We start from the raw sequence: 20,793 nt of genomic DNA on the forward strand, positions 1-20,793 counted from the left end.
CCTGCCAAAGGCCTCTCTACCTGGGCAACTCCAGGGAGAGAGGATGAAAGGGTATGAAAGAGTCTTCACGATAAAGTTTTGGGGACAAGCATGCTATTCACATTTGATGCTCTATACATGGGAAGAGGGACGGAAAGGTTGTCAAGATCAGCTGATAAATATATGTTTGGGATCATGACGGTGGCTAGCAAAAAAAGCCATCACTAGGAAATGGATGAAGATGGAGCTTAAAAGGGAAGATTGTGTTGACGTAATGCACAATATTTATATGATGGAAAGGTTGACATTTTTCATCAGATTAGAATCTGGCAAATTTAAGAATTACTGGAAAAATTGGTTGGACTTTGTTTCACCATTGAGGTCAGATTTTGTTGAATAAAACCCTGGGGACAGGAGGAACCCTTACATAGCTACAGATTGTATATTCAAGGTAAACACAAGAAACTTGTGCTAAAGAAAAAAAATAAAAGGACCAGACGACCAGGATCAGTGAGTAATTCCCTGTACTCCCTATAATATAGACCAGTGAGCAGTGCTGACCAACATATCATTGGGGTCATCAGGTGGGGACCTCCTTTCATCAGTGTTTCCTCTAGTTGGGCCCACGACACCTCCAGGAGGCTAGACAATGACCACTGGCGTCCCAGAGTCACCCCCCTAATGCCAGCCATCACTGCTCCTCACACCACAACAACCATCTTTTACAGCCACAAGCTACCTCAGCCTCTCACCAACTGCACAGCGGGGTGGGGATGCAAACCCTGGTTCAGGTAGGGGGAGAAATAAAAGCGGTAAGATAAGCAGGAATGGGATTCAAACCCTGGTTCGGGTAGGGGGTAATGAAAGTATAGAAGGTGCCAGAGGTGGAGCCAGGACAAGACACACTGGCAGACACACTAGCAGATTCAACAAACAAACTCACCTAAACAGTCCTATAATCAGCAAAAATGCCAGCAAAACTAAGCTATACAACTCACTCAAAGCCAACTCACCCAAAATGGCCGCCTGATTTCAAAAGGCTCACATGGGCCACACCCTCCACTTAAATATCCTGAATTTCTTCTTTGCTTCTTCCAAGAGTCTGTTTACCCTAAGTGCTCCCCCTGCTGGGCCCCCAGCTGCTATTGCTTCTTCTTATCCAAATCCACTGACTGGATTTTACTGCTTTATCTGACAGTTCTTTCACTATTTTCCTCACACTATGTCCACTTACACCCAGCTCCCTCAACAATGAGACAACAGACTTTGCAACAAATCCTCTACATCCTACTTCCACTGGACAGATTCTAACTTTCCATCCTCGCTGCTCTGCTTCTGCCCCCAACTCAAAATATCTAAGCTTTTTCCTTTCATGTGCTTCTACTATTAACTCCTCCCAAGGAACAGTCAGCTCTATGAAACAGACTCTCATTCTACTCCTAGACCACAAGACTATATCAGGCCTTAGATTTGTAGAGGCCATCTCCTGAGGAACAACAAGCCTATCTCCTAAATCTACCTGCATCTCCCAATCACAAGCATCCTCCAAGCTGCCGTGCCTCCTTATCGTCTTATTAACTTTCTCCCCCTCTTGAACAAACTGAATTGCCACTCTCTTCACCTTAGACCCTCCTAAGTTTACCTGCCCATACATGCATGTTACTTATTTTTTCTCTTCACGTTAGAAGCTTAACTCCTTAGTTTTTATTTATTTGTGTGTTAGTACTTTCACTCCAAACTATAGAATACCATTAATATCCAACATCCAGAACTATTTAACTTAAGAAATATGAACTCTGTGTGAGTCTTGGAGTAGGTTCACACATTGTCATTAATTACAATTAATTGAATTCCAATTGGCTTGTTTTGGACTTTATTATATGAGTGCCTTGAGATGATATTTGTTGTATTTGCCGCTATATAAATAAAAATTTATTTAATTGTCATTATTTCTTTCCATCAATGAAAGTCAGGGCAGTTTGAAATAACTCGGCACAGAAGATGACACGAAGCTTTTGAATTTTAATGCCCAAGTTCTTGTTTCCCATTCATACTCCACTCTCTCTGAAGTTTAGTAAAAGTTTCTTTTCAGTTGAAAAATATATTTCCTGATTATCTGTAGAAATCATTTCTGACACGAGTGAAGTCAAAGACAAACATTTAATTCATTATCTGTCTTTCCTCATCCTGAACTCCACATTTGCCAGCAAAGCTCAGAAGTAGACTTTTACATAACTGACGTATTTTGGACATGTTCAGTCCATACAGAACAGGGTTAAACAGTGGCTGACAAGTAAGGAAGTAAGATGATAAAAATATTCTGAATATGTTTGGAACACTGTTCATGTTGAATCTGCTCTGTAATACTTCAAAGCAAACTCCAAAAGAGAAGTTGAGCAGAGAAGCCAGGTGAGGTGTGCAGGTACTGACAGCTTTCTGTCTCGTCTGTTTGGATCCAGAAAAACAGACTTTAAGGATCTGAACATAAGTGTAGAGAATTATAAACACTGGAACACAGACTGTGAAAGAAGCAGCAACATACTCATAGATATCATTGACTGTGGTGTCATAACAGGCCAGTTTTATGATGGAGTGGTTGCCACAGTACACTTTATTAATGATGTTCCCACACAGCTGCAGAGAAGCACTTAAAGATGTTGTGACACAAACAAATAAAATAGAACTAAACCATATGATACCGATAAGAAAAACTACCTTGTTAGATGTCATCAGTGTGTGGTACTGCAGAGGATAACAGATGGCAAGATATCTGTCGTAAGACATGACAGCTAAGTTAAAAAATTCAACACTTGCATAGCTGTAAATACAGAAGATCTGCAGGAAACAAAGAGGAGCAGAAACAGTGTGAACGTCAGAGAGGATCTGATTCAGCAGGAATGGAAACAACCCTGAACTACCATACAGCTCATTTACAAACAGGCTGCACAGGAACATGTACATGGGTTTATGTAAGCTCCTGTTCACACCGATAACCACGATGAGCAGAACATTAGAACCAACTATTATAAGATACAAAGACGTGAGGATCATGAAGAAAAAGTATGTGAACACATCTTTGTTAAGGTAAGAACTTAATGTGAAATTTAAAACTTGTGTAGAATTAATTTTCATCCTTATCTTAACCTGCAAAGAAATCATAAATCTGTTAAATGCATTAATCAATGTTCATTTCCACATATGATTGAAAAGTTAAACTTGTTTTCAGCTAATTATAGAGATGAACCTTCAACAACACAAACAGCATATATTAACATCAAAGAAAATCATAATCAAATTGTTAAATGAGACGTCAAACAGTAGCAGTGAGTCAAAGTGTGAATCAGCCTAACTGAGCAGAGAGCTGCTGCTGCTGCTTCTCTTAAAGAGTCGACACAGAGACGTTGTGACGTATGAGGTCAGTCTGATGCTGTGGGCGTATCACAATATACATTATACACCACACAGCAGAAACAACTGTATTAATCCACCAGAGACAGTTTCTGTGGAGTCGCATAACCAAGAAACAGACGACTGATCACTGGACTCATTGTGACTGTCATGATGTTTTACAAACACACTCTGTTTTTTTAAGTGGACAGAGTGTGAGGAAAATAGTGAAGGAAGTGTCAGATGAGGCAGTAAAGTCCAGTCAGTGGATTTGGATTAGAAGAAGCAATAGCAGCTGGGGACCCAGCAGGGGGGGCACTTAGGGTAAACAAAGTCTTGGAAGAAGCAAAGAAGAAGTTCAAGATATTTATGTGGAGGGTGGGGCCCATGTGAGCCTTTTGAAACCAGGCGGCCATTTTGGGTGAGTTGGCCTGTATGGCTTTGTTTCTGCTGGTATTTATAGGGACTGTAGGACTGTTTAGGTGAGTTTGTCTGCTGAATCTGCTAGTGTGTCTTGTCCTGTCTCCACCTCTGGCACCCTCTATACTTTCATTACACCCTACCAGAACCAGGGTTTGAATCCCATTCCTACTTATCTTTAGCTCTTCTTTTTCTACCCCTTACCCGAACCAGGGTTTGAATCCCATTTCTACTTATCTTTACCTCTTTTATTTCTACCCCCTACTTGAACCAGGGTTTGTATCCCCACCTCGCTGTGACTGGTGTGCAGGCTTGGGTAGCTTGTGGCTGTAAAAAAAAAAAAGATGGTTGTTGTGGTGTGAGGAGCAGTGATGGCTGGCATTAGGGGAGTGACTCTGGGACGCCAGTGATCACTCTCTAGCCTCCTGGAGGTGTCGTGAGCCCAACTAGAGGAAACACTGTTGATAGGAGGTTCCCACCTGATGACCCCAATGACATGTTGGTCAGCACTGCTCACTGATCTATATCATAGGGAATTATTCACTGAGTCTGGTCCATTTTTTCTTTAGAACAAGTTTCTTGTGTTTACCTTGAATGAATTACTGTATTATGGCCTTCAGAATCTTCTCCAAATGACAAAAGGTAATTCTTTACGATGATTATCACAGTCGGTAGGACTGGTACCCGTCAAGGTTACGATCTACCTTCTCTCACCCGAAGGTAGATGGGACAGGCCCCCATGACCCGTAATAATATAAAGCATGTAGGAAATGTGAAACAATTAATCAGCAAGTACATTCTTAAGTATAGTTTATGGGCATCACTTGTTTACTGCAGGTTGGTTCATTACAAAAGATATAATGGTAAACAAAGTTCATGGTTTAAAATATACTTCATATTGGGGGTCTCGGTTGCTCATTAAAGCTGCAGTCTGCAGGATTTGTTGTTGTCATACGTAAAGTCCTAATTTTTGGCATGTTAAGAGTTTACATGATCTATCAGAACGCTTGAAGTTGAAAACGGTGACCTCTGTAGTCGCAAAATGCAAGAAATGCTTATTTTTTAACCGAAAAAAAAAAGTTATTCAACTTCCTGTCCCGCCCCATCAAAACACATGAGAACTCGTGCACGTCTACCTGCACGCCAGATGCGCGTACACGACTCCTCATTCATCAACTCACCTGTCATTTGCGATCATGGAAGACACAGTAAGTAGACTAGCCCGTAATGAAGTTCAATAGTCCAGATAAATCAGCGTGGGGACGAGCCTACCTTGTATCGCGCGTGCACAATCGGTGATTGACAGGCAGCAGAGCCCAGCTCGTAACCTGATTGGTTACCTTTTATCGGTCCGGTCTGCAATTTTGTAAACAAACCTGCTGGCTTTGGAGGGACCTAGCGGGACAAATAGGGGACCTAGAGAATTCATTTTTTTATTGTATTGGGGTATTTAATGTACTACTTTCAGAATCCCCGGACAGTTCCAGGCATTATGCTTGAAAAAGAGTTGCAGACTGCAGCTTTAAAGGTAGGGTAGGGGATCTTTTTCTGGAACATTTTTTTACATATTGCTTGAAATACTCTTCACACCCCCATTGCAACCAATTAATTAAAAGTTTTGACACAAATATGAAAAGTTTTAGTGGCCTCTAGAACGTACAATCTAGGAAAAACACTATCCAATCATTGTGAACGGACCGTTCACAATGATTGGATTTTGATGCCGTCTATCAAACTGCAATCTGCTCCTCCCTCCCCCTCCTTCCCCCTGTGCGCGTACCCTGCTCCGTGAACGAATTACGCCCAGAAGCTTGGCAGGAAGCTAAACTAGAGCCAGCTTGGCTAGCACCTAGCATTATTAAACGTATAGTTATACTAAATACAGCAACGATCGATGCTTGCTGTCAGAACAGCGCTCGTGCACATTTGTGCTCGTGCGCGTTCATGTACTCTAGAGGCGTGCCTTCGGGGGGAACGTGAAGAAAAGGTTTGGGACTTTTTACCTGTGTATTTTCAAAATGCAGCTTCGATGGACTCAAAATCCAGGATCTCCTACCCTATCTTTAAAGCAAAACAAACTATTTCAGAGACTTGAACATATTATGTGATTAAAGGAACTGCTTTAGGCTGGTTTAAGTCATATTTATCTGATAGATTTCAGTTTGTTCTTGTAAATGAAGAACCTTCCTCACACACCAGAGTAAGTCATGGAGTTCCCCAGGGTTCTGTGCTTGGACCGATTCTTTTCACTTTATACATGCTTCCATTAGGTAACGTTATTAGACAGCATGACATAAAGCTCCGTTGCTATGCTGATGATACTCAGCTTTACTTATCTATAAAACCAGATGAACCCAATAGGTTGGTCAGACTACAAACAGGTCTTAACACATTGAATACCGGCGTTTTTTACAGAATTATGACGTAGAATCCCAGCGTTCTAAACCATTTTTTTTTACGTTTTTTGTACAGTCACAGCATATTATCTGATAGGGCCACTGAAACATGTTATGGCTCGTTTGAAAGCTGAGACTTTAAACTCTTTGTGGGTCAAAACTGCGTGTCTCTAGGTGCCGCCATTAGCGAGCTATTCTTAGCTAAACCAAGGCGGGTATCCACCAAAATCAACAACAAACTGAGATATCGGGGCTTTTGTGAAACGTGCGCTCTTTCAGCCTGTCGCACTTTAGATACTTACACATCCGGGTCAGAGGATTTGCGTCGTGTCGCATGTTGCAAAGCTAACCAGTTCATAAGACCGCCTCCTTAGACTTGTCGCGTGTCTTCTTCTCCTTCTTGTTGTCTGTTTATGTTACTTTACCGCCAGCCTCTGGAAACCGACACGTGCGATTGGACAAAATGCGGAAATGCACAACAATCAATGCAGCGTTATCAAAATTGTTCTTGAGTTGACGCGAAGCCATTGGCGTAATGATCAAAATGTCCAGATGATGACACCAGTTTTTGACTGCCATCTATGTCAGTTATGTTCATCACATAATTACAAAAATCACACAGAATGTGCATTAGAATGTATAGATTCAGAATCCATAAAAAAAAAACGTAAAAACGTATTTTTACCATGTGGGAGCCAACGTGGGCAGTAAAAAGGTAGTTTTACGTGACTTGGGAGTCAATGTCTTAAAGACATAAAGACCTGGATGACTCAGAACGGTCTGCTTCTAAACTCAGACAAACTGAAGTTGTTATGTTTATGCATTTAGCAGATGCTTTTACCCAAAGCAACTGACAAACGAGGATATATAAGATTATAGCTAACATCAAAGAAACCACTAGTCAGACTCTGTCAGAGGTGACAGAGGGGACAGTATGGAGATAGAGTGCAGGTATAGAGACAAGTAGAGGATAGCAGATGCCCTCTGAAGAGCTGGGTCTTCAAGAGATTTTTGAAGATTTTCAGGGACGCCCCTGTTCTGGTGGCGCTCGGTAGGTCATTCCACCATCGTGGAACGACACATGAGACGAGTCTGGATTGTCTTAAGCGTGGTGTAGGCACTGCTAGATGACAATTATCTGACGACCAGAGTGACCGAGTCCTGATGTAAGCCTTTGCGAGAGCATTCAGGTAGATGGGAGCCGTTCCATTCAGGACTCTGTAGGCTAACATCAGGGACTTGAATCTGATGCGGGCGGCTGAGGGTAGCCAGTGGAGCTCAATGAACAGAGGGGTGATGTGTGCTCTGTTAGACCAGACCTCAGAAGTTAGACGGACCTCGTCCACCTCCGGGGCCTTGCCACCGAGGAGCTTTTTTTTTTTTTTTTTTTTTAAATTGTGTTTATTGATTTTTCAAAATATTTAACATAAAAGTCTCAAAAATGTTCTCATTTGACAATTCAAATCATACAAACATGGTATAACAAATAAAGAAAATGTCCCAATCCCTCCCTCCCTCCCATTGTAGGACTACAGATTGTAGAATATATTCATACAAGACATATAAAATAAAGTGAAATAATAATAGTAGTAATAATAATAATACTGTCACCATCATTAACAATGATAGGAATAATAATAGTTATCATAATCATTATCATCATTTATAGAGAAAAAAAAAACATGCACACAAAAAAAGAGATAGAGGTGTGTGTGTTTTGAGGTGCTGCTGCTCTGTTACCTTAATTTCCTCAATCACTCAATCATAAAATAGAGAGGATCAGTGTATTATTACTCTACATCAAGAGGTTCTTGTAGTGAGTCGTAATAGTCTCAAAAAGGCCTCCAGGTTTTAACAAAAGTTTGTGTAGACCCTTTGATTGTATACTTAATGCGCTCCAACTTCAGAAAGTACAACACCTCCTTGATCCAATTTGTAAAGGAGGGGGGAGCCTGTTGCTTCTATCTCAAAAGAATCAAACGCCTCGCAAGAAGTGTAGAGAAAGCTATGATTACGTAGGCTTTGCTTGGTAAACGGTCTCTGCATTTCTCAGGTATTAATCCAAAAACAGCACCAATAGGGTTGGGATTAAACTGCATGCCAAACATCTCACTAAACACTTTGAAAATACCTTGCCAGAAAGAAGAAAGTTTTGGGCATAGCCAAAACCAAGGGAGTAACTTTGATTTTGACATTGGTGGGGACACAAAAGTGCTCCACGACAGTTTTTTTTTTTTGCATTACCAATCATAAGTTAATGGCATGCAGATGCTATATGTTAATGAGCCATCCTAATGTTCAGGGAGTTAGTCTTTAAATCACAGGGTTGCAGGCTCAAATCCCACGAGTAGGCTGCCTCTGTTTACACCTGGAGTGACCTTGAGCAAAACAACTAACCCAACATTGCTCCAGAGACTGCAACCAATAATGTGTTCTTATAAGTCGCTTTGGATAAAAAAAAGTCAGCTAAGTGTTATGTTATGTAACTCATATAATGCAGGATATCTGCACATTTTTTATCAACAAATTTAATGACTTTTAATACCTTTTAAGACCTCTAAGAATAAAAATGAAGACCATTACCACGGCAAAAATATATATAAAAACTACGCTCTAGGCTGTTCGGTGTTGAAAAAAAGTCCAGTGTGAAATGTGTGCTTCAGTGATACTGAATCAGTGTGTCAACATGAGCGCATAAGATTTGAACGCACAAGGCAACACCACACACTACAGGACAATCGTGCCCAATTGTCACACCTCAGAGAAGGAGTGTGTTTTCGCTCCATTTGTCTGTCTGTTTGTCTGAGGCTCTGAGCAAAATAAATCCATGATTGAACCTAATTTTCGAGTTATGTCTACTGTGCTTTTACAACTAGCAAAACGAAAGAAAGAAGGGCTGCAGGAGCTGCTGAGATTCTGAGAATTGGATGAATTAAAATGGGGATTTGAGGTCTTTGAGCCCCGACATCACTTTGCTCTGAGGGGCTCTGAGAGCAAACGGTCAGCCCTAGATGAAATATGAAAACATTTTATGAATCCCAACATGCGTGCCTATATTATGACAGTACATAATGGCATTGGAGCGATATTTGTAGGCGTGAGGGCGATTCGAAAATGAATCTGAGGTCAGAACTCTTGCTCTTCCCGCACTCTAATGAAATGGCAGTTGTGCTCTAAAAATTCAAATTTTGCAGATTTTGGCCAAAACTTTGGGTCGCTTGGAGGCATGCTGTGGGAAATCCGTAGCAGGTATCGACATGGCGTCTTCACTTCTGAACACAGCACGGACGTATCTACAAACTGACATTTGAATGGCGTTTCTAGGTTAATGCATGATGACACAGTAACTGCTCAAAATTTTGGGTTTTTTATGATTTTTCCAGGTCATCCCCCTGTTTATTCCTAGGGGGGCTTTTGGGGGGCTGTTTTTTGCTTATTACGTCGCCATGGTAACTCCAATCTTCAATAAAAGTAATAGCCCGCGAAAACTCATCGAGCCGGTCGTTTTGATATATATATATTGTTGGGATGTGCGGGCCCGCATTAATGTGGACGGAAGAATTAATATACCTATAAATAAAGAAAGAAAAACGTTTTCGATGTTAAATTCCATAGACTTTTGCCAACGGAATAGTAATAGGTGCCTTGCCTTGCCCCAACTAGAACATTTCTGAAGAAATTTAGAAGGGGCCTGCAAAAGTGTGCGTATCACTCAACCAATCACGGCTGCTCAGGAATGGTTTGCAAGGCCTAAAGAAAAAGCATTCAAGCCTAAACGGCATCAAAGACGTTGAAATTAAAAAATTTAAAGCGGCGAACTGGCCCTTTAAAGCGGTTAATTGTGCTGTTGAAACTTCAAAAGACTGGCTGGGCCACTAATAGCCTTGTTTCTATGGTAACATTTAAATTCCCGCGTTTCAGATCTGTAGCACGGATGAGAGAAAGAAGGGCTGCAGGAGCTGCTGAGATTCTGAGAATTGGATGAATTAAAATGGGGATTTGAGGTCTTTGAGCCCCGACCTATTTTGGAGGCCTCATAAATCAGCCATACGACATCACAGAGACATCATTCCAAGTTTATGTGACAGGAGACTCTCAACTTCAACTAAACTAAACATTTTTTTTTTTATAAGATGGGCAGTAGATTGGCACCCATCAAAATCTCTTCAGAAATGTTCTAGTTCTATTTATAATTCAAATTTATTCTAAATTTCTCTCAATTTTTTCGTAAGGTCTGGTACGAACACGCCACGTCAGATTCAACAAACGCTCTTAACTTGGGAAAAAGTGTGTAAACGACCTGCGTAAATGATGAATGCCACCCGTGCCTATTTAAGTCCACGTGCACGAGGATAGTAGATTTGCATACCCCACGCCCAAAATAACACCATATAAGGCTGTGCTTCCTCTCTGCTGTGCCAGGAAGTGTTGAGTCATGAGAATGTCATCAAGGCGCAAAAAGAACAACTTTAGGGGCTCTGAGACTGAAGTTCTGCTTTCAGACATCCAGAAAGGAAAATCTGTCATTTTTAGCAGTGTCAGCAGTGGAATTACGGGACCTGCTAAAGCCAAGAAATGGGAAGTTATTACGATTGCTATCCAGAATCAAATGAACCTTCAATTAATGCATAATTTAAGTCGAAAAGAATAATGTCAGCATCATTATGGGGTATAATGTATATATGCATTTATGATTGCTTCAAAGTAATTAAATGTACAATCCATTAGTCAAGCAAAGTTGATTTGAATATCTTATATATCTTACGTGACTCCTACGACAGGTCTGGATCACTCGTAAATTCTGTTCGTACCTGAAAGAAAACGTAAAATACGAAAAGATTGGTGAATGCCCCAATTTTCTTAAATCACTCGTACGCACGATTTAAGAACAAATCTCGAACTGTTGTTGCATGAGGCCCAATGTCATTATTTCTTTTCATCAATGAAAGTCAGTGCAGTTTGAAATAAATCGGTACAGAAGATGACAAGAAGCTTTTGACTTTCAAAGCCTAAGTTTGTCACGGTCATGGGTTTTTTCCCCATGTTTTTAGTTCTGTTTTGTCATGTCAAGTCACCTGTGTTTTCCCCATCAGCTGTACTCACTCACCAATCACCCTCCACAGTACTTATTCTCCCGGTTTGTCCATGTTCATGGCCAGATCCTCACTCGTCACCGTCTCAACCAAGTACCTTTCTATTTATTCCAAGCCATAGCCATAGTCATGTTTTGTTTTCATCACAGTTTAGTTTTTGGTATTCGGCTCAGCCGCGCTTTTTGTTGAACCCTGTTTTTGAAAATAAACCAAGTTTTGTTTTTGAAGAATCTGCAGCCGTGTCCTTCCATGCCTCGCACCCACCCTACCCCTATGCCGTAAAACTAGCGAAACCTGTTGAAATGAGCTTACTTTGACAATATGACGAACTAGTTACTGAACAACTCTCCTAACACAGTAAAACATCAAGCAAGTGCTACACAAGACACAGCAAAAAAGGCGTGCGTGAAGGGGAAAGCAGGAGTGAGGATTTAGACATTCTCAGCTGATTGCTCTGGTTTGGAAAGATACACGTAGCGCGAGTCATTTCAATCAGGGGAAAGGCAGATATCGTGCACGCCATAACACCAACAGCAGGACGGCTATCAAAACAACAAATAAGTACACAACACTCGCGTTACAGTAAATGAGGTGTCCACTTGCATACCTCATGCTATTTACTGTTACATTAGCGACAGTGACCGAAGCTGCAGAGCTAACGACACAGACAGACTGACCGTTTTGACTCTGGAACCATGAATGAATCATTATCCTGATTAAATGCACTCAATTTGCGGATTCATTCTTCTTCAGGAAGCTTGAAGTAGGGGGTTTTGGTCTAAAATGAACGAGCTAACCATCTCATGGGCATGCAAACACCTCCAACAGTCCAGTTGGCAGAGATCAGATGCTATTAGCTGCATAGCTAACCGTAAGCTAACGTTAGCTGCTAAAGATACAAACCCTTTCCTGTGGTAACAATGTCGTGTCACTGAAGTTTACAGTATAGTATAGTAACAGCATAGTAATAGTAGTATAATAAATAGCAGCATTGGGTATTATCCTGAATCATAAAGCAAAACTACATGAACCAAATGTCCAACATTGATAAAAAAAAAAGTAATACAATCCAGTCAGTGAAAAAAAATGGAATTTTTCTTAGGTGTTTTCAATAAATTGTTTTTAGTTCAAAAGACCCTCAGGCATTGGGGACCTTTTCTAAAAACTGGCTTAGGCATTGAGCAGCCTTTTTTGCAGGTGCTTTAGGCGCCAATGGGTTAAAGAGTCGACACAGAGACGTTGTGACGTATGATGTCAGTCTGATGCTGTGGGCGTATCACAATATACATTATACACCACACAGCAGAAACAACTGTATTAATCCACCAGAGACAGTTTCTGTGGAGTCGCATAACCAAGAAACAGACGACTGATCACTGGACTCATTGGGACTGTCGTGATGTTTTGCAAACACACTCTGTTTTACCGTATTATGGCCTCAGAATCTTCTCCAAATGACAGAAGGTAATTCTTTATGATGATTATCACAGTCGGTAGGACTGGCACCCGTCAGGATTACGATCTACCTTCTCTCACCCGAAGGTAGATGGGACAGGCCCCCATGACCCATAATAATATAAAGCATGTAGGAAACAAGTGAAACAATTAATCAGCAAGTACATTCTTAAGTATAGTTTATGCGCATCATTGGTTGACCGCAGGCTGGTTCATTACAAAGATATAATGGTAAACAAAGTTCATGGTTTAAAATATACTTCATATTGGGGGTCTCGGTTGCTCATTAAAGCAAAAGAAACTATTTCAGAGACTTGAACATGTTATTGGGATTAAAGGAACTGCAGGCAGGTTTAAGTCATATTTATCTGATAGATTTCAGTTTGTTCTTGTAAATGAAGAATCTTCCTCACACACCAGAGTAAGTCATGGAGTTCCCCAGGGTTCTGTGCTTGGACCGATTCTTTTCACTTTATACATGCTTCCATTAGGTAACAATATTAGACAGCATGGCATAAAGTTCCATTGCTATGCTGATGACACTCAGCTGTACTTATCTATAAAACCAGGTGAACCCAATAGGTTGGTCAGACTACAAGCATGTCTTAAAGACATAAAGACCTGGATGACTCAGAACGGTCTGCTTCTAAATTCAGACAAACTGAAGTTGTTATGTTTATGCATTTAGCAGATGCTTTTACCCAAAGCGACTTACAAACGAGGATATATAAGATTATAGCTAACATCAAAGAAACCACTAGTCAGACTCTGTCAGAGGTGACAGAGGGGACAGTATGGAGATAGAGTGCAGGTATAGAGACAAGTAGAGGATAGCAGATGCTCTCTGAAGAGCTGGGTCTTCAAGAGATTCTTCAAGATTTTCAGGGACGCCCCTGTTCTGCTAGCGCTCGGTAGGTCATTCTACCATCGTGGAACGACACATGAGACGAGTCCGGATGGTCTTAAGCGTGGTGTAGGCACTGCTAGATGACAATTATCTGACGACCAGAGTGACCGAGTCCTGATGTAAGCCTTTGCGAGAGCATTCAGGTAGATGGGAGCCGTTCCATTCAGGACTCTGTAGGCTAACATCAGGGACTTGAACTTGATGCGGGCGGTTAAAGGTAGCCAGTGGAGCTCAATGAACAGAGGGGTGATGTGTGCTCTTTTAGGCTGATCAAAGAACAAACGCGGCACCGCGTGCTGGACCATCTGCAGAGGTTTCACAGCACAGGCTGGTAGACCAGTTAGGAGACCAGTTAGTAGGGTGTGGCAGTAGTCAAGGCCGGAGATCACCACAGCCTGCACCAGGAGCTGGGTGGCATGTTGGGTTAGGTACGGTCTAATCTTTCTTATGTTTAACAATGCGAAGCGGCACGATCCAGTCAATAGAGGTAACATGATCTTTAAAGGTCAGTTTGTCATCAATCATGACACCCAAGTTTCTAGTTGCCTTTGATGGCGCAAGAGATAGGTATTCAGTTTGGATGCAGAGGCTGTGGTGTATGGTTGGTTTGGCTGGCAAGACAAGGAGTTCAGTTTTAGAGAGGTTCAATTGGAGGTGGTGGGATTTCATCCATTTTGATATGTCAGAGAGACGGTCTGAGACCGTGTGGTCGTCAGGTGGGAATGATAGATGGAGCTGGGTATCGTCAGCATAACTTTGGAATGAGAAGCCATGTGATGGGATGATCTGGCCCAGTGAGGTGGTGTATATGGGAAAGAGAAGAGCCCCCAGTATTGAACCTTGGGGGACCCCTGTGGGAGAGGTGTAGGATGGAAGGCAGAGCCCTCAGTTATCAGGCCCCTCTCTGAGGAACCAGCTGCCAGTTTGGGAGGCAGAGCCTTCAGTTATCAGGCCCCTCTCTGAGGAACCAGCTGCCAGTTTGGGAGGCAGAGCCCTCAGTTATCAGGCCCCTCTCTGAGGAACCAGCTGCCAGTTTGGGAGGCAGAGCCTTCAGTTATCAGGCCCCTCTCTGTGGAACCAGCTGCCAGTTTGGGAGGCAGAGCCTTCGGTTATCAGGCCCCTCTCTGTGGAACCAGCTGCCAGTTTGGGAGGCAGAGCCTTCAGTTATCAGGCCCCTTTCTGTGGAACCAGCTGTCAGTTTGGGAGGCAGAGCCTTCAGTTATCAGGCCCCTCTCTGTGGAACCAGCTGTCAGTTTGGGAGGCAGAGCCTTCAGTTATCAGGCCCCTCTCTGTGGAACCAGCTGCCAGTTTGGGAGGCAGAGCCTTCAGTTATCACGCCCCTCTCTGTGGAACCAGCTGCCAGTTTGGGAGGCAGAGCCTTCAGTTGTCAGGCCCCTCTCTGTGGAACCAGCTATCAGTTTGGGAGGCAGAACCTTCAGTTATCGGGCCCCTCTCTGTGGAACCAGCTGCCAGTTTGGGAGGCAGAGCCTTCAGTTATCGGGCCCCTCTCTGTGGAACCAGCTGCCAGTTTGGGAGGCAGAGCCTTCAGTTATCGGGCCCCTCTCTGTGGAACCAGCTGCCAGTTTGGGAGGCAGAGCCTTCAGTTATCAGGCCCCTCTGTGGAACCAGCTGCCAGTTTGGGAGGCAGAGCCTTCAGTTATCAGGCCCCTCTCTGTGGAACCAGCTGCCAGTTTGGGAGGCAGAGCCTTCAGTTATCAGGCCCCTCTCTGTGGAACCAGCTGCCAGTTTGGGAGGCAGAGCCTTCAGTTATCGGGCCCCTCTCTGTGGAACCAGCTGCCAGTTTGGGAGGCAGAGCCTTCAGTTATCGGGCCCCTCTCTGTGGAACCAGCTGCCAGTTTGGGAGGCAGAGCCTTCAGTTATCAGGCCCCTCTGTGGAACCAGCTGCCAGTTTGGGAGGCAGAGCCTTCAGTTATCAGGCCCCTCTCTGTGGAACCAGCTGCCAGTTTGGGAGGCAGAGCCTTCAGTTATCAGGCCCCTCTGTGGAACCAGCTGCCAGTTTGGGAGGCAGAGCCTTCAGTTATCAGGCCCCTCTCTGTGGAACCAGCTGCCAGTTTGGGAGGCAGAGCCTTCAGTTATCAGGCCCCTCTCTGAGGAACCAGCTGCCAGTTTGGGAGGCAGAGCCTTCAGTTATCAGGCCCCTCTCTGTGGAACCAGTTGCCAGTTTGGCTTCAGGAAGCAGAAACCCTCTCTCCCAACAGTTTGCCTTTGTTGTGGATTTTTTATCAAAGTGGATAAGAAGTTACTCAATAATAAGAGAAAATCCAGATTTTGTCTTTCTTCAAGTTTTATTCAAAGGCAAAACAGCGTTTTAACAGTCTCCTGTCTGAACGGTCAGCACAGTGAGCCAAGAATACAATCATACACATTCTATATATAGTGTGTGTGTGTGTGTGTGGGGGGGGGGGGGGGGGGGGGTCATCTCAACCTCAGGTTGGGAACGAAGAACAAATGGTCCCCTTACCCTTCTCAAGATATAAGATAAGACGTTTACGAGGTGGCCCTTTACCCTTGAGCTAAACTCTCCAGGAAATGTCAACCATAAAACCCCCTCCTGATGAATTTAGAACCTGCTTCCCTTAAATGACCAACAACAGGATCACAGGATGAGTGGGGTCAGCGGAAAGTCAACGCACTTACTAAAACCAGATGAGCAGGATGAGAATTTCCCATCTCACCTCTCAGGAGGATTCCACAGAACCGGACCGTATCCTTCCCCAATCCTGCACTCTCAGAGGCGTTACGTGGGAGATTGATGGTCGGATTCAGTGCAGCCTGCCTTCATACCCTGATCCTGGTACTGGTCACCCTGATCGCCATATTGTCCCGGCATCTGCCCGCTCCGCCCTCATCCATTGGGCCCATACGTCCTAATTCACCTGCCACCCAGGTATTCATCGCACAGTAACACTATTGAAACAATATTTTTTGTGGCCTTCTTTCGAGTCCGATGTCTGTTGTGTCACCACTAACAATCCTTCCACATGGAGCCAGCAGTTTCCCTGGGTCTAGTATAAATACAACTCCCTCACATCATCTGCCACTGGACTGTCCCCTTTTGACGCTTCACTTGGATATCAACCTCATGTCTTCCCAGAAATGGAAGAGGAATTAGACTCTCTCCCCGTAAAACCCTCAGATGACCATTCATGCAAAACAACTTTGGACAATAACCCCTCAGATATCTATATGAACTTTTTCTAAACCTCTCCTCTCAGCAACCTTAATAGACCTGGACCATCCTCTGTTCCCCCCGAGTATCTTCACATAGGTTCAATCTTCAGTAAGGAAAAGGCCCTTTCACTTTTGACTTTGCTTCTGCTCTCAGTGGAGGAGGACATCTTTTCTCTGTCTCCCACCTCCCTCGGTCTGTCTCTATCTTTCGGAGCCTTTCTTTATATAGTTTCCAAAACTTGTGAATAATGGATTTGGCCAGCTGTTCTCTCAACGCAATTGATCAAATTTTTTCAGCAAGAAGACAGGGTTAGGGGGAACCCTCTTGTTCAGACGGGACATTTTTCTCCGGATACACAATGGACTCCTGGGAGTGGATGATTGTATATCTGCCAATAATAATGTCAGTCTAGGATGTCAAAGATGTGTACAAAATTGGATTTTTGATAACAGGCTTTCTGCTTTTTTGAGTTTGTGGTTACCTGGCATATCGAGAAATTCGGAAAACCTCGGCAGCTGTTCTGGCCACTGTGAAGCTGTGAGACATTTGCGATGAGATCTACAGAGCGAACAACACTCAGACGATGATGTTACGTGAGCAGAATCCCACGGAGGATGCCAATCCTGGACTCGGGATTGAAATGGAATAAATCCTGGAGAAAGTTGTTTCACTCAGATCAGAAAGAGAGTCCATGAATTTGGCTATTTGGAAACCCAGCAAAACTCTAAGGGCAGACAGAAAATAAATGTCGACACACCCACCCCATGACTATTTATGACCTGGACCATCCTCTGTGCCCATCCTCAGGTGACCCTGAAACATCCCAAAGTTCTGCTGCTATAGGCCCAGACTGCAGGGGGAGCTCCCATGATGCACCTCTCCTCCCTCTGTTTTTATGTTTTATTTTGTTGCTGAACTGACTCTAAAATTACAGTTTACAAAATAATTCCCTCAAAGATGAAAATGATTAGTATCTTGTGTGCATTCAGTAGCATTTCTTCCACACATTAGTAGTAAAACATTAATATATGATTTGTTCCTGTGTATGAGCACATATGGGCTTAGAATATATAGTTGAAACAAAAAACTGTAAACATAAATTCCACTATCTCTGCATTATTAAGCACAAATTTCACTACTGCAGGAACAGTTTGGCATTTAAGGCTGTTTACGCACTGTTTACAGTCAATTCAAGACAACCACATGAACTTTATTACAAACAAAAACTTCTGCTACAATTCTCATTCAGTTACAATCAAAAAAATAAATCCTTTCATTGTTTTACTTTTCATTTAAAAACAAACATTTAAGGGGAGTTAACCTACTCTGAACTTACAAATCAATCGTATTTTGTTGCATTATCTTATGCATATTGTTGTTGATCATTGTATTTATTTACTTTTTTCATCCATCCATCCATCCATTATCTATACCGCTGAATCCGTCGATCGGGTCGCGGGCGGGCTGGAGCCTATCCCAGCAGTCAATGGGCGAGAGGCGGGGTACACCCTGGACAGGCCACCAGTCCATCGCAGGGCCACATAGAGACAAACGAGACAAACAACCATGCACGCTCACACTCACTCCCAAGGACAATTTAGAGATGCCAATTAACCTAACATGCATGATTTTTTGGACAGTGGGAGGAAGCCGGAGTACCCGGAGAGAACCCACGCATACACGGGGAGAACATGCAAACTCCACACAGAAAGGCCCCAGCTGGGTGTTGAACCTGGAACCTTCTTGCTGTGAGGCGACGGTGCTAACCACCACACCACCGTGCAGCCCTACTTTTTTTTTTTTTTTCTTTTTTTTTCATGACTGTAGGAATAGTTGTTATCTTTATAAGTGACTCAATATAAGAATTTCCCCACAAGAATTTATACATTATCTATCTATCTATCTATCTATCTATGCAGAAACCCTGTAAATTGTGTGAAAACAGTCACTTCTTCTGTCCTGTAAACAGTTTGAATGCGGCTCTTGTCCACCAGAAAATTAAATGCATTTATTTTTAGTCACTTGCAGGTAAAACATTCTCAGAACCACAATATCTTTGTTTCTGAAGGGTGGAGATGGCATTCAGGGACACAGTCTTGATTTTCCAGGCACGCATAGTTTAACATGCATAAGCCTTTTCTTCACAACAGACATTTACATGCATCACTTATTTTGTTCATTTTCAGCCCGTACAGCACAGGATTAAACAGCGGCTGGCATGTCAGGAAGTACAGTGATAAAAAAATGCTCAGCCCGCCTGGAACTCTGCTTGAATCAAATCTGCTCTGTAATATTTCAAAAGAGCAACCAAACCAAAAGTTCAACAAAGAAGCCAGGTGAAGTGTGCAGGTACTGATGGCTTTCTGTCTGGTCTGTTTGGATCCAGAAAAACAGACGATTAGAATCTTTGTGTAGGTGTAAAGAATTAGAATGAGAGGAATCATGACAGAGATGAAAGTGTAAACAAGTCCATAAATGTTATTAACACTGATGTCAGAGCAGCTCAGTTTAACAATAGCGTAGTTAACACAGTAAACTCGGTCAATAATGTTCCCACAGAGCTTTAAAGATGCATTAAGTGCTATTCCAACTACGATTGCAAGAAAAGGGAATAACCACGTGAGAGCAATAAGCATGGTAACCTTTTCAGATGTCATCAGTGTGTGGTACTGCAGAGGATAACAGATGGCAAGATATCTGTCGTAAGACATGATGGCTAAGTTAAAAAATTCAACACTTCCATAAGTATAAACACAGAAAACCTGCAGGAAACAGAGAGGAGCAGAAACAGTGTGAACGTCAGAGAGGATCTGAATCAGCAGGAATGGAAACAGCCCTGAACTACCATACAGCTCATTTACAAACAGGCTGCACAGAAACATGTACATGGGTTCATGTAAACTCCTGTTCACACTGATAACCACGATGAGCAGAACATTAGAGCTGATAATTAGGACATATAAAGAGAGAATGATCATAAAATACAAGTATTTAAGAGGACCAACGTCAAAGTAGGCACTTAATGTGAAATATGAAACCCGTGTGGAGTTGATCATGATGCTCCCAGGTCATGAAACACTTAACAGAGTGAGCTGTTAAATGTTGTCTGTTAGATTTCTAAATCTTCAGTGAAGTCTACTTCTTTTATCCTTTAAAGTCAGCTGACTCCCACAGCAGCATCATGACTGTATTATCAGAGGAACCGCTGCCTAAGCGACGCCTGAAAGAAAGAAAAACAACTGGATCTGAGAGCTATTTTTTTAAATCCACTTCAATGACATGTTAGGTAAAAACTATAGGCCAAGTGCCAAGGGGGGTGTATACTTTTGTAAGCCACTACAGTTTTATGTTTCAAGGTGCCCTTTGTGGGTTTGTCTGTGTGGTCTTTTGTGCCAGGTTGGCAGGTGGTTAGGGTTAGGGTTAGGGTTAGGTGAGTTGGCAGGTGGGTGGTCAGCAGGAAGCAGTGCAGCGAGGATGGAAGGTTAGAATCTGTCCAGTGGAAGTAGGATGTAGAGGATTTGTTGCAAAGTCTGTTGTCTCATTTTTGAGGGAGCTGGGTGTAAGTGGACAGAGTGTGAGGAAAATAGTGAAGGAAGTGTCAGATGAGGCAGTAAAGTCCAGTCAGTGGATTTGGATCAGAAGAAGCAATAGCAGCTGGGGGCCCAGCAGGGGGAGCACTTAGGGTAAACAGACTCTTGGAAGAAGCAAAGAAGAAATTCAAGATATTTAAGTTGAGGGTGTGGCCCATGTGAGCCTTTTGACACCAGGCGGCCATTTTAGGTGAGTTGGTCTGTATGGCTTTGTTTCTGCTGGCATTTTTAGTGAGTGTAGGACTGCTTAGGTGAGTTTGTCTGCTGAATCTGCTCGTGTGTCTTGTCCTGTCTCCACCTCTGGCACCCTCTATACTTTCATTACCCCCTACCCAAACCAGGGTTTGAATCCCATTCCTACTTATCTTTACCT

General features: G+C 42.9%; 2 protein-coding genes across 2 annotated transcripts; both read right to left on the minus strand.

The window, feature by feature from the left end:
• Positions 1-2,139: 2,139 nt before the first annotated feature.
• On the minus strand, positions 2,140-3,111 carry LOC142388992 (olfactory receptor 11A1-like). Its single transcript, XM_075474542.1, has one exon. The coding sequence runs from the start codon at positions 3,109-3,111 to the stop codon at positions 2,140-2,142; it is 972 nt and encodes a 323-aa protein (XP_075330657.1).
• A 13,325-nt stretch (positions 3,112-16,436) lies between these two features.
• LOC142388993 (olfactory receptor 11A1-like) lies at positions 16,437-19,886 on the minus strand. The gene is made up of 3 exons (XM_075474543.1): positions 18,983-19,886; positions 17,312-17,365; positions 16,437-16,534 (listed from the first exon to the last, which is right to left on the minus strand). Exons 1-3 carry the CDS (start codon positions 19,884-19,886, stop codon positions 16,437-16,439), a joined length of 1,056 nt encoding a protein of 351 aa, XP_075330658.1.
• Between the last annotated feature and the right edge of the window lie 907 nt (positions 19,887-20,793).

Source organism: Odontesthes bonariensis, chromosome 9 (genome assembly GCF_027942865.1).
Source record: "Odontesthes bonariensis isolate fOdoBon6 chromosome 9, fOdoBon6.hap1, whole genome shotgun sequence".
NCBI lineage: Eukaryota > Metazoa > Chordata > Actinopteri > Atheriniformes > Atherinopsidae > Odontesthes > Odontesthes bonariensis.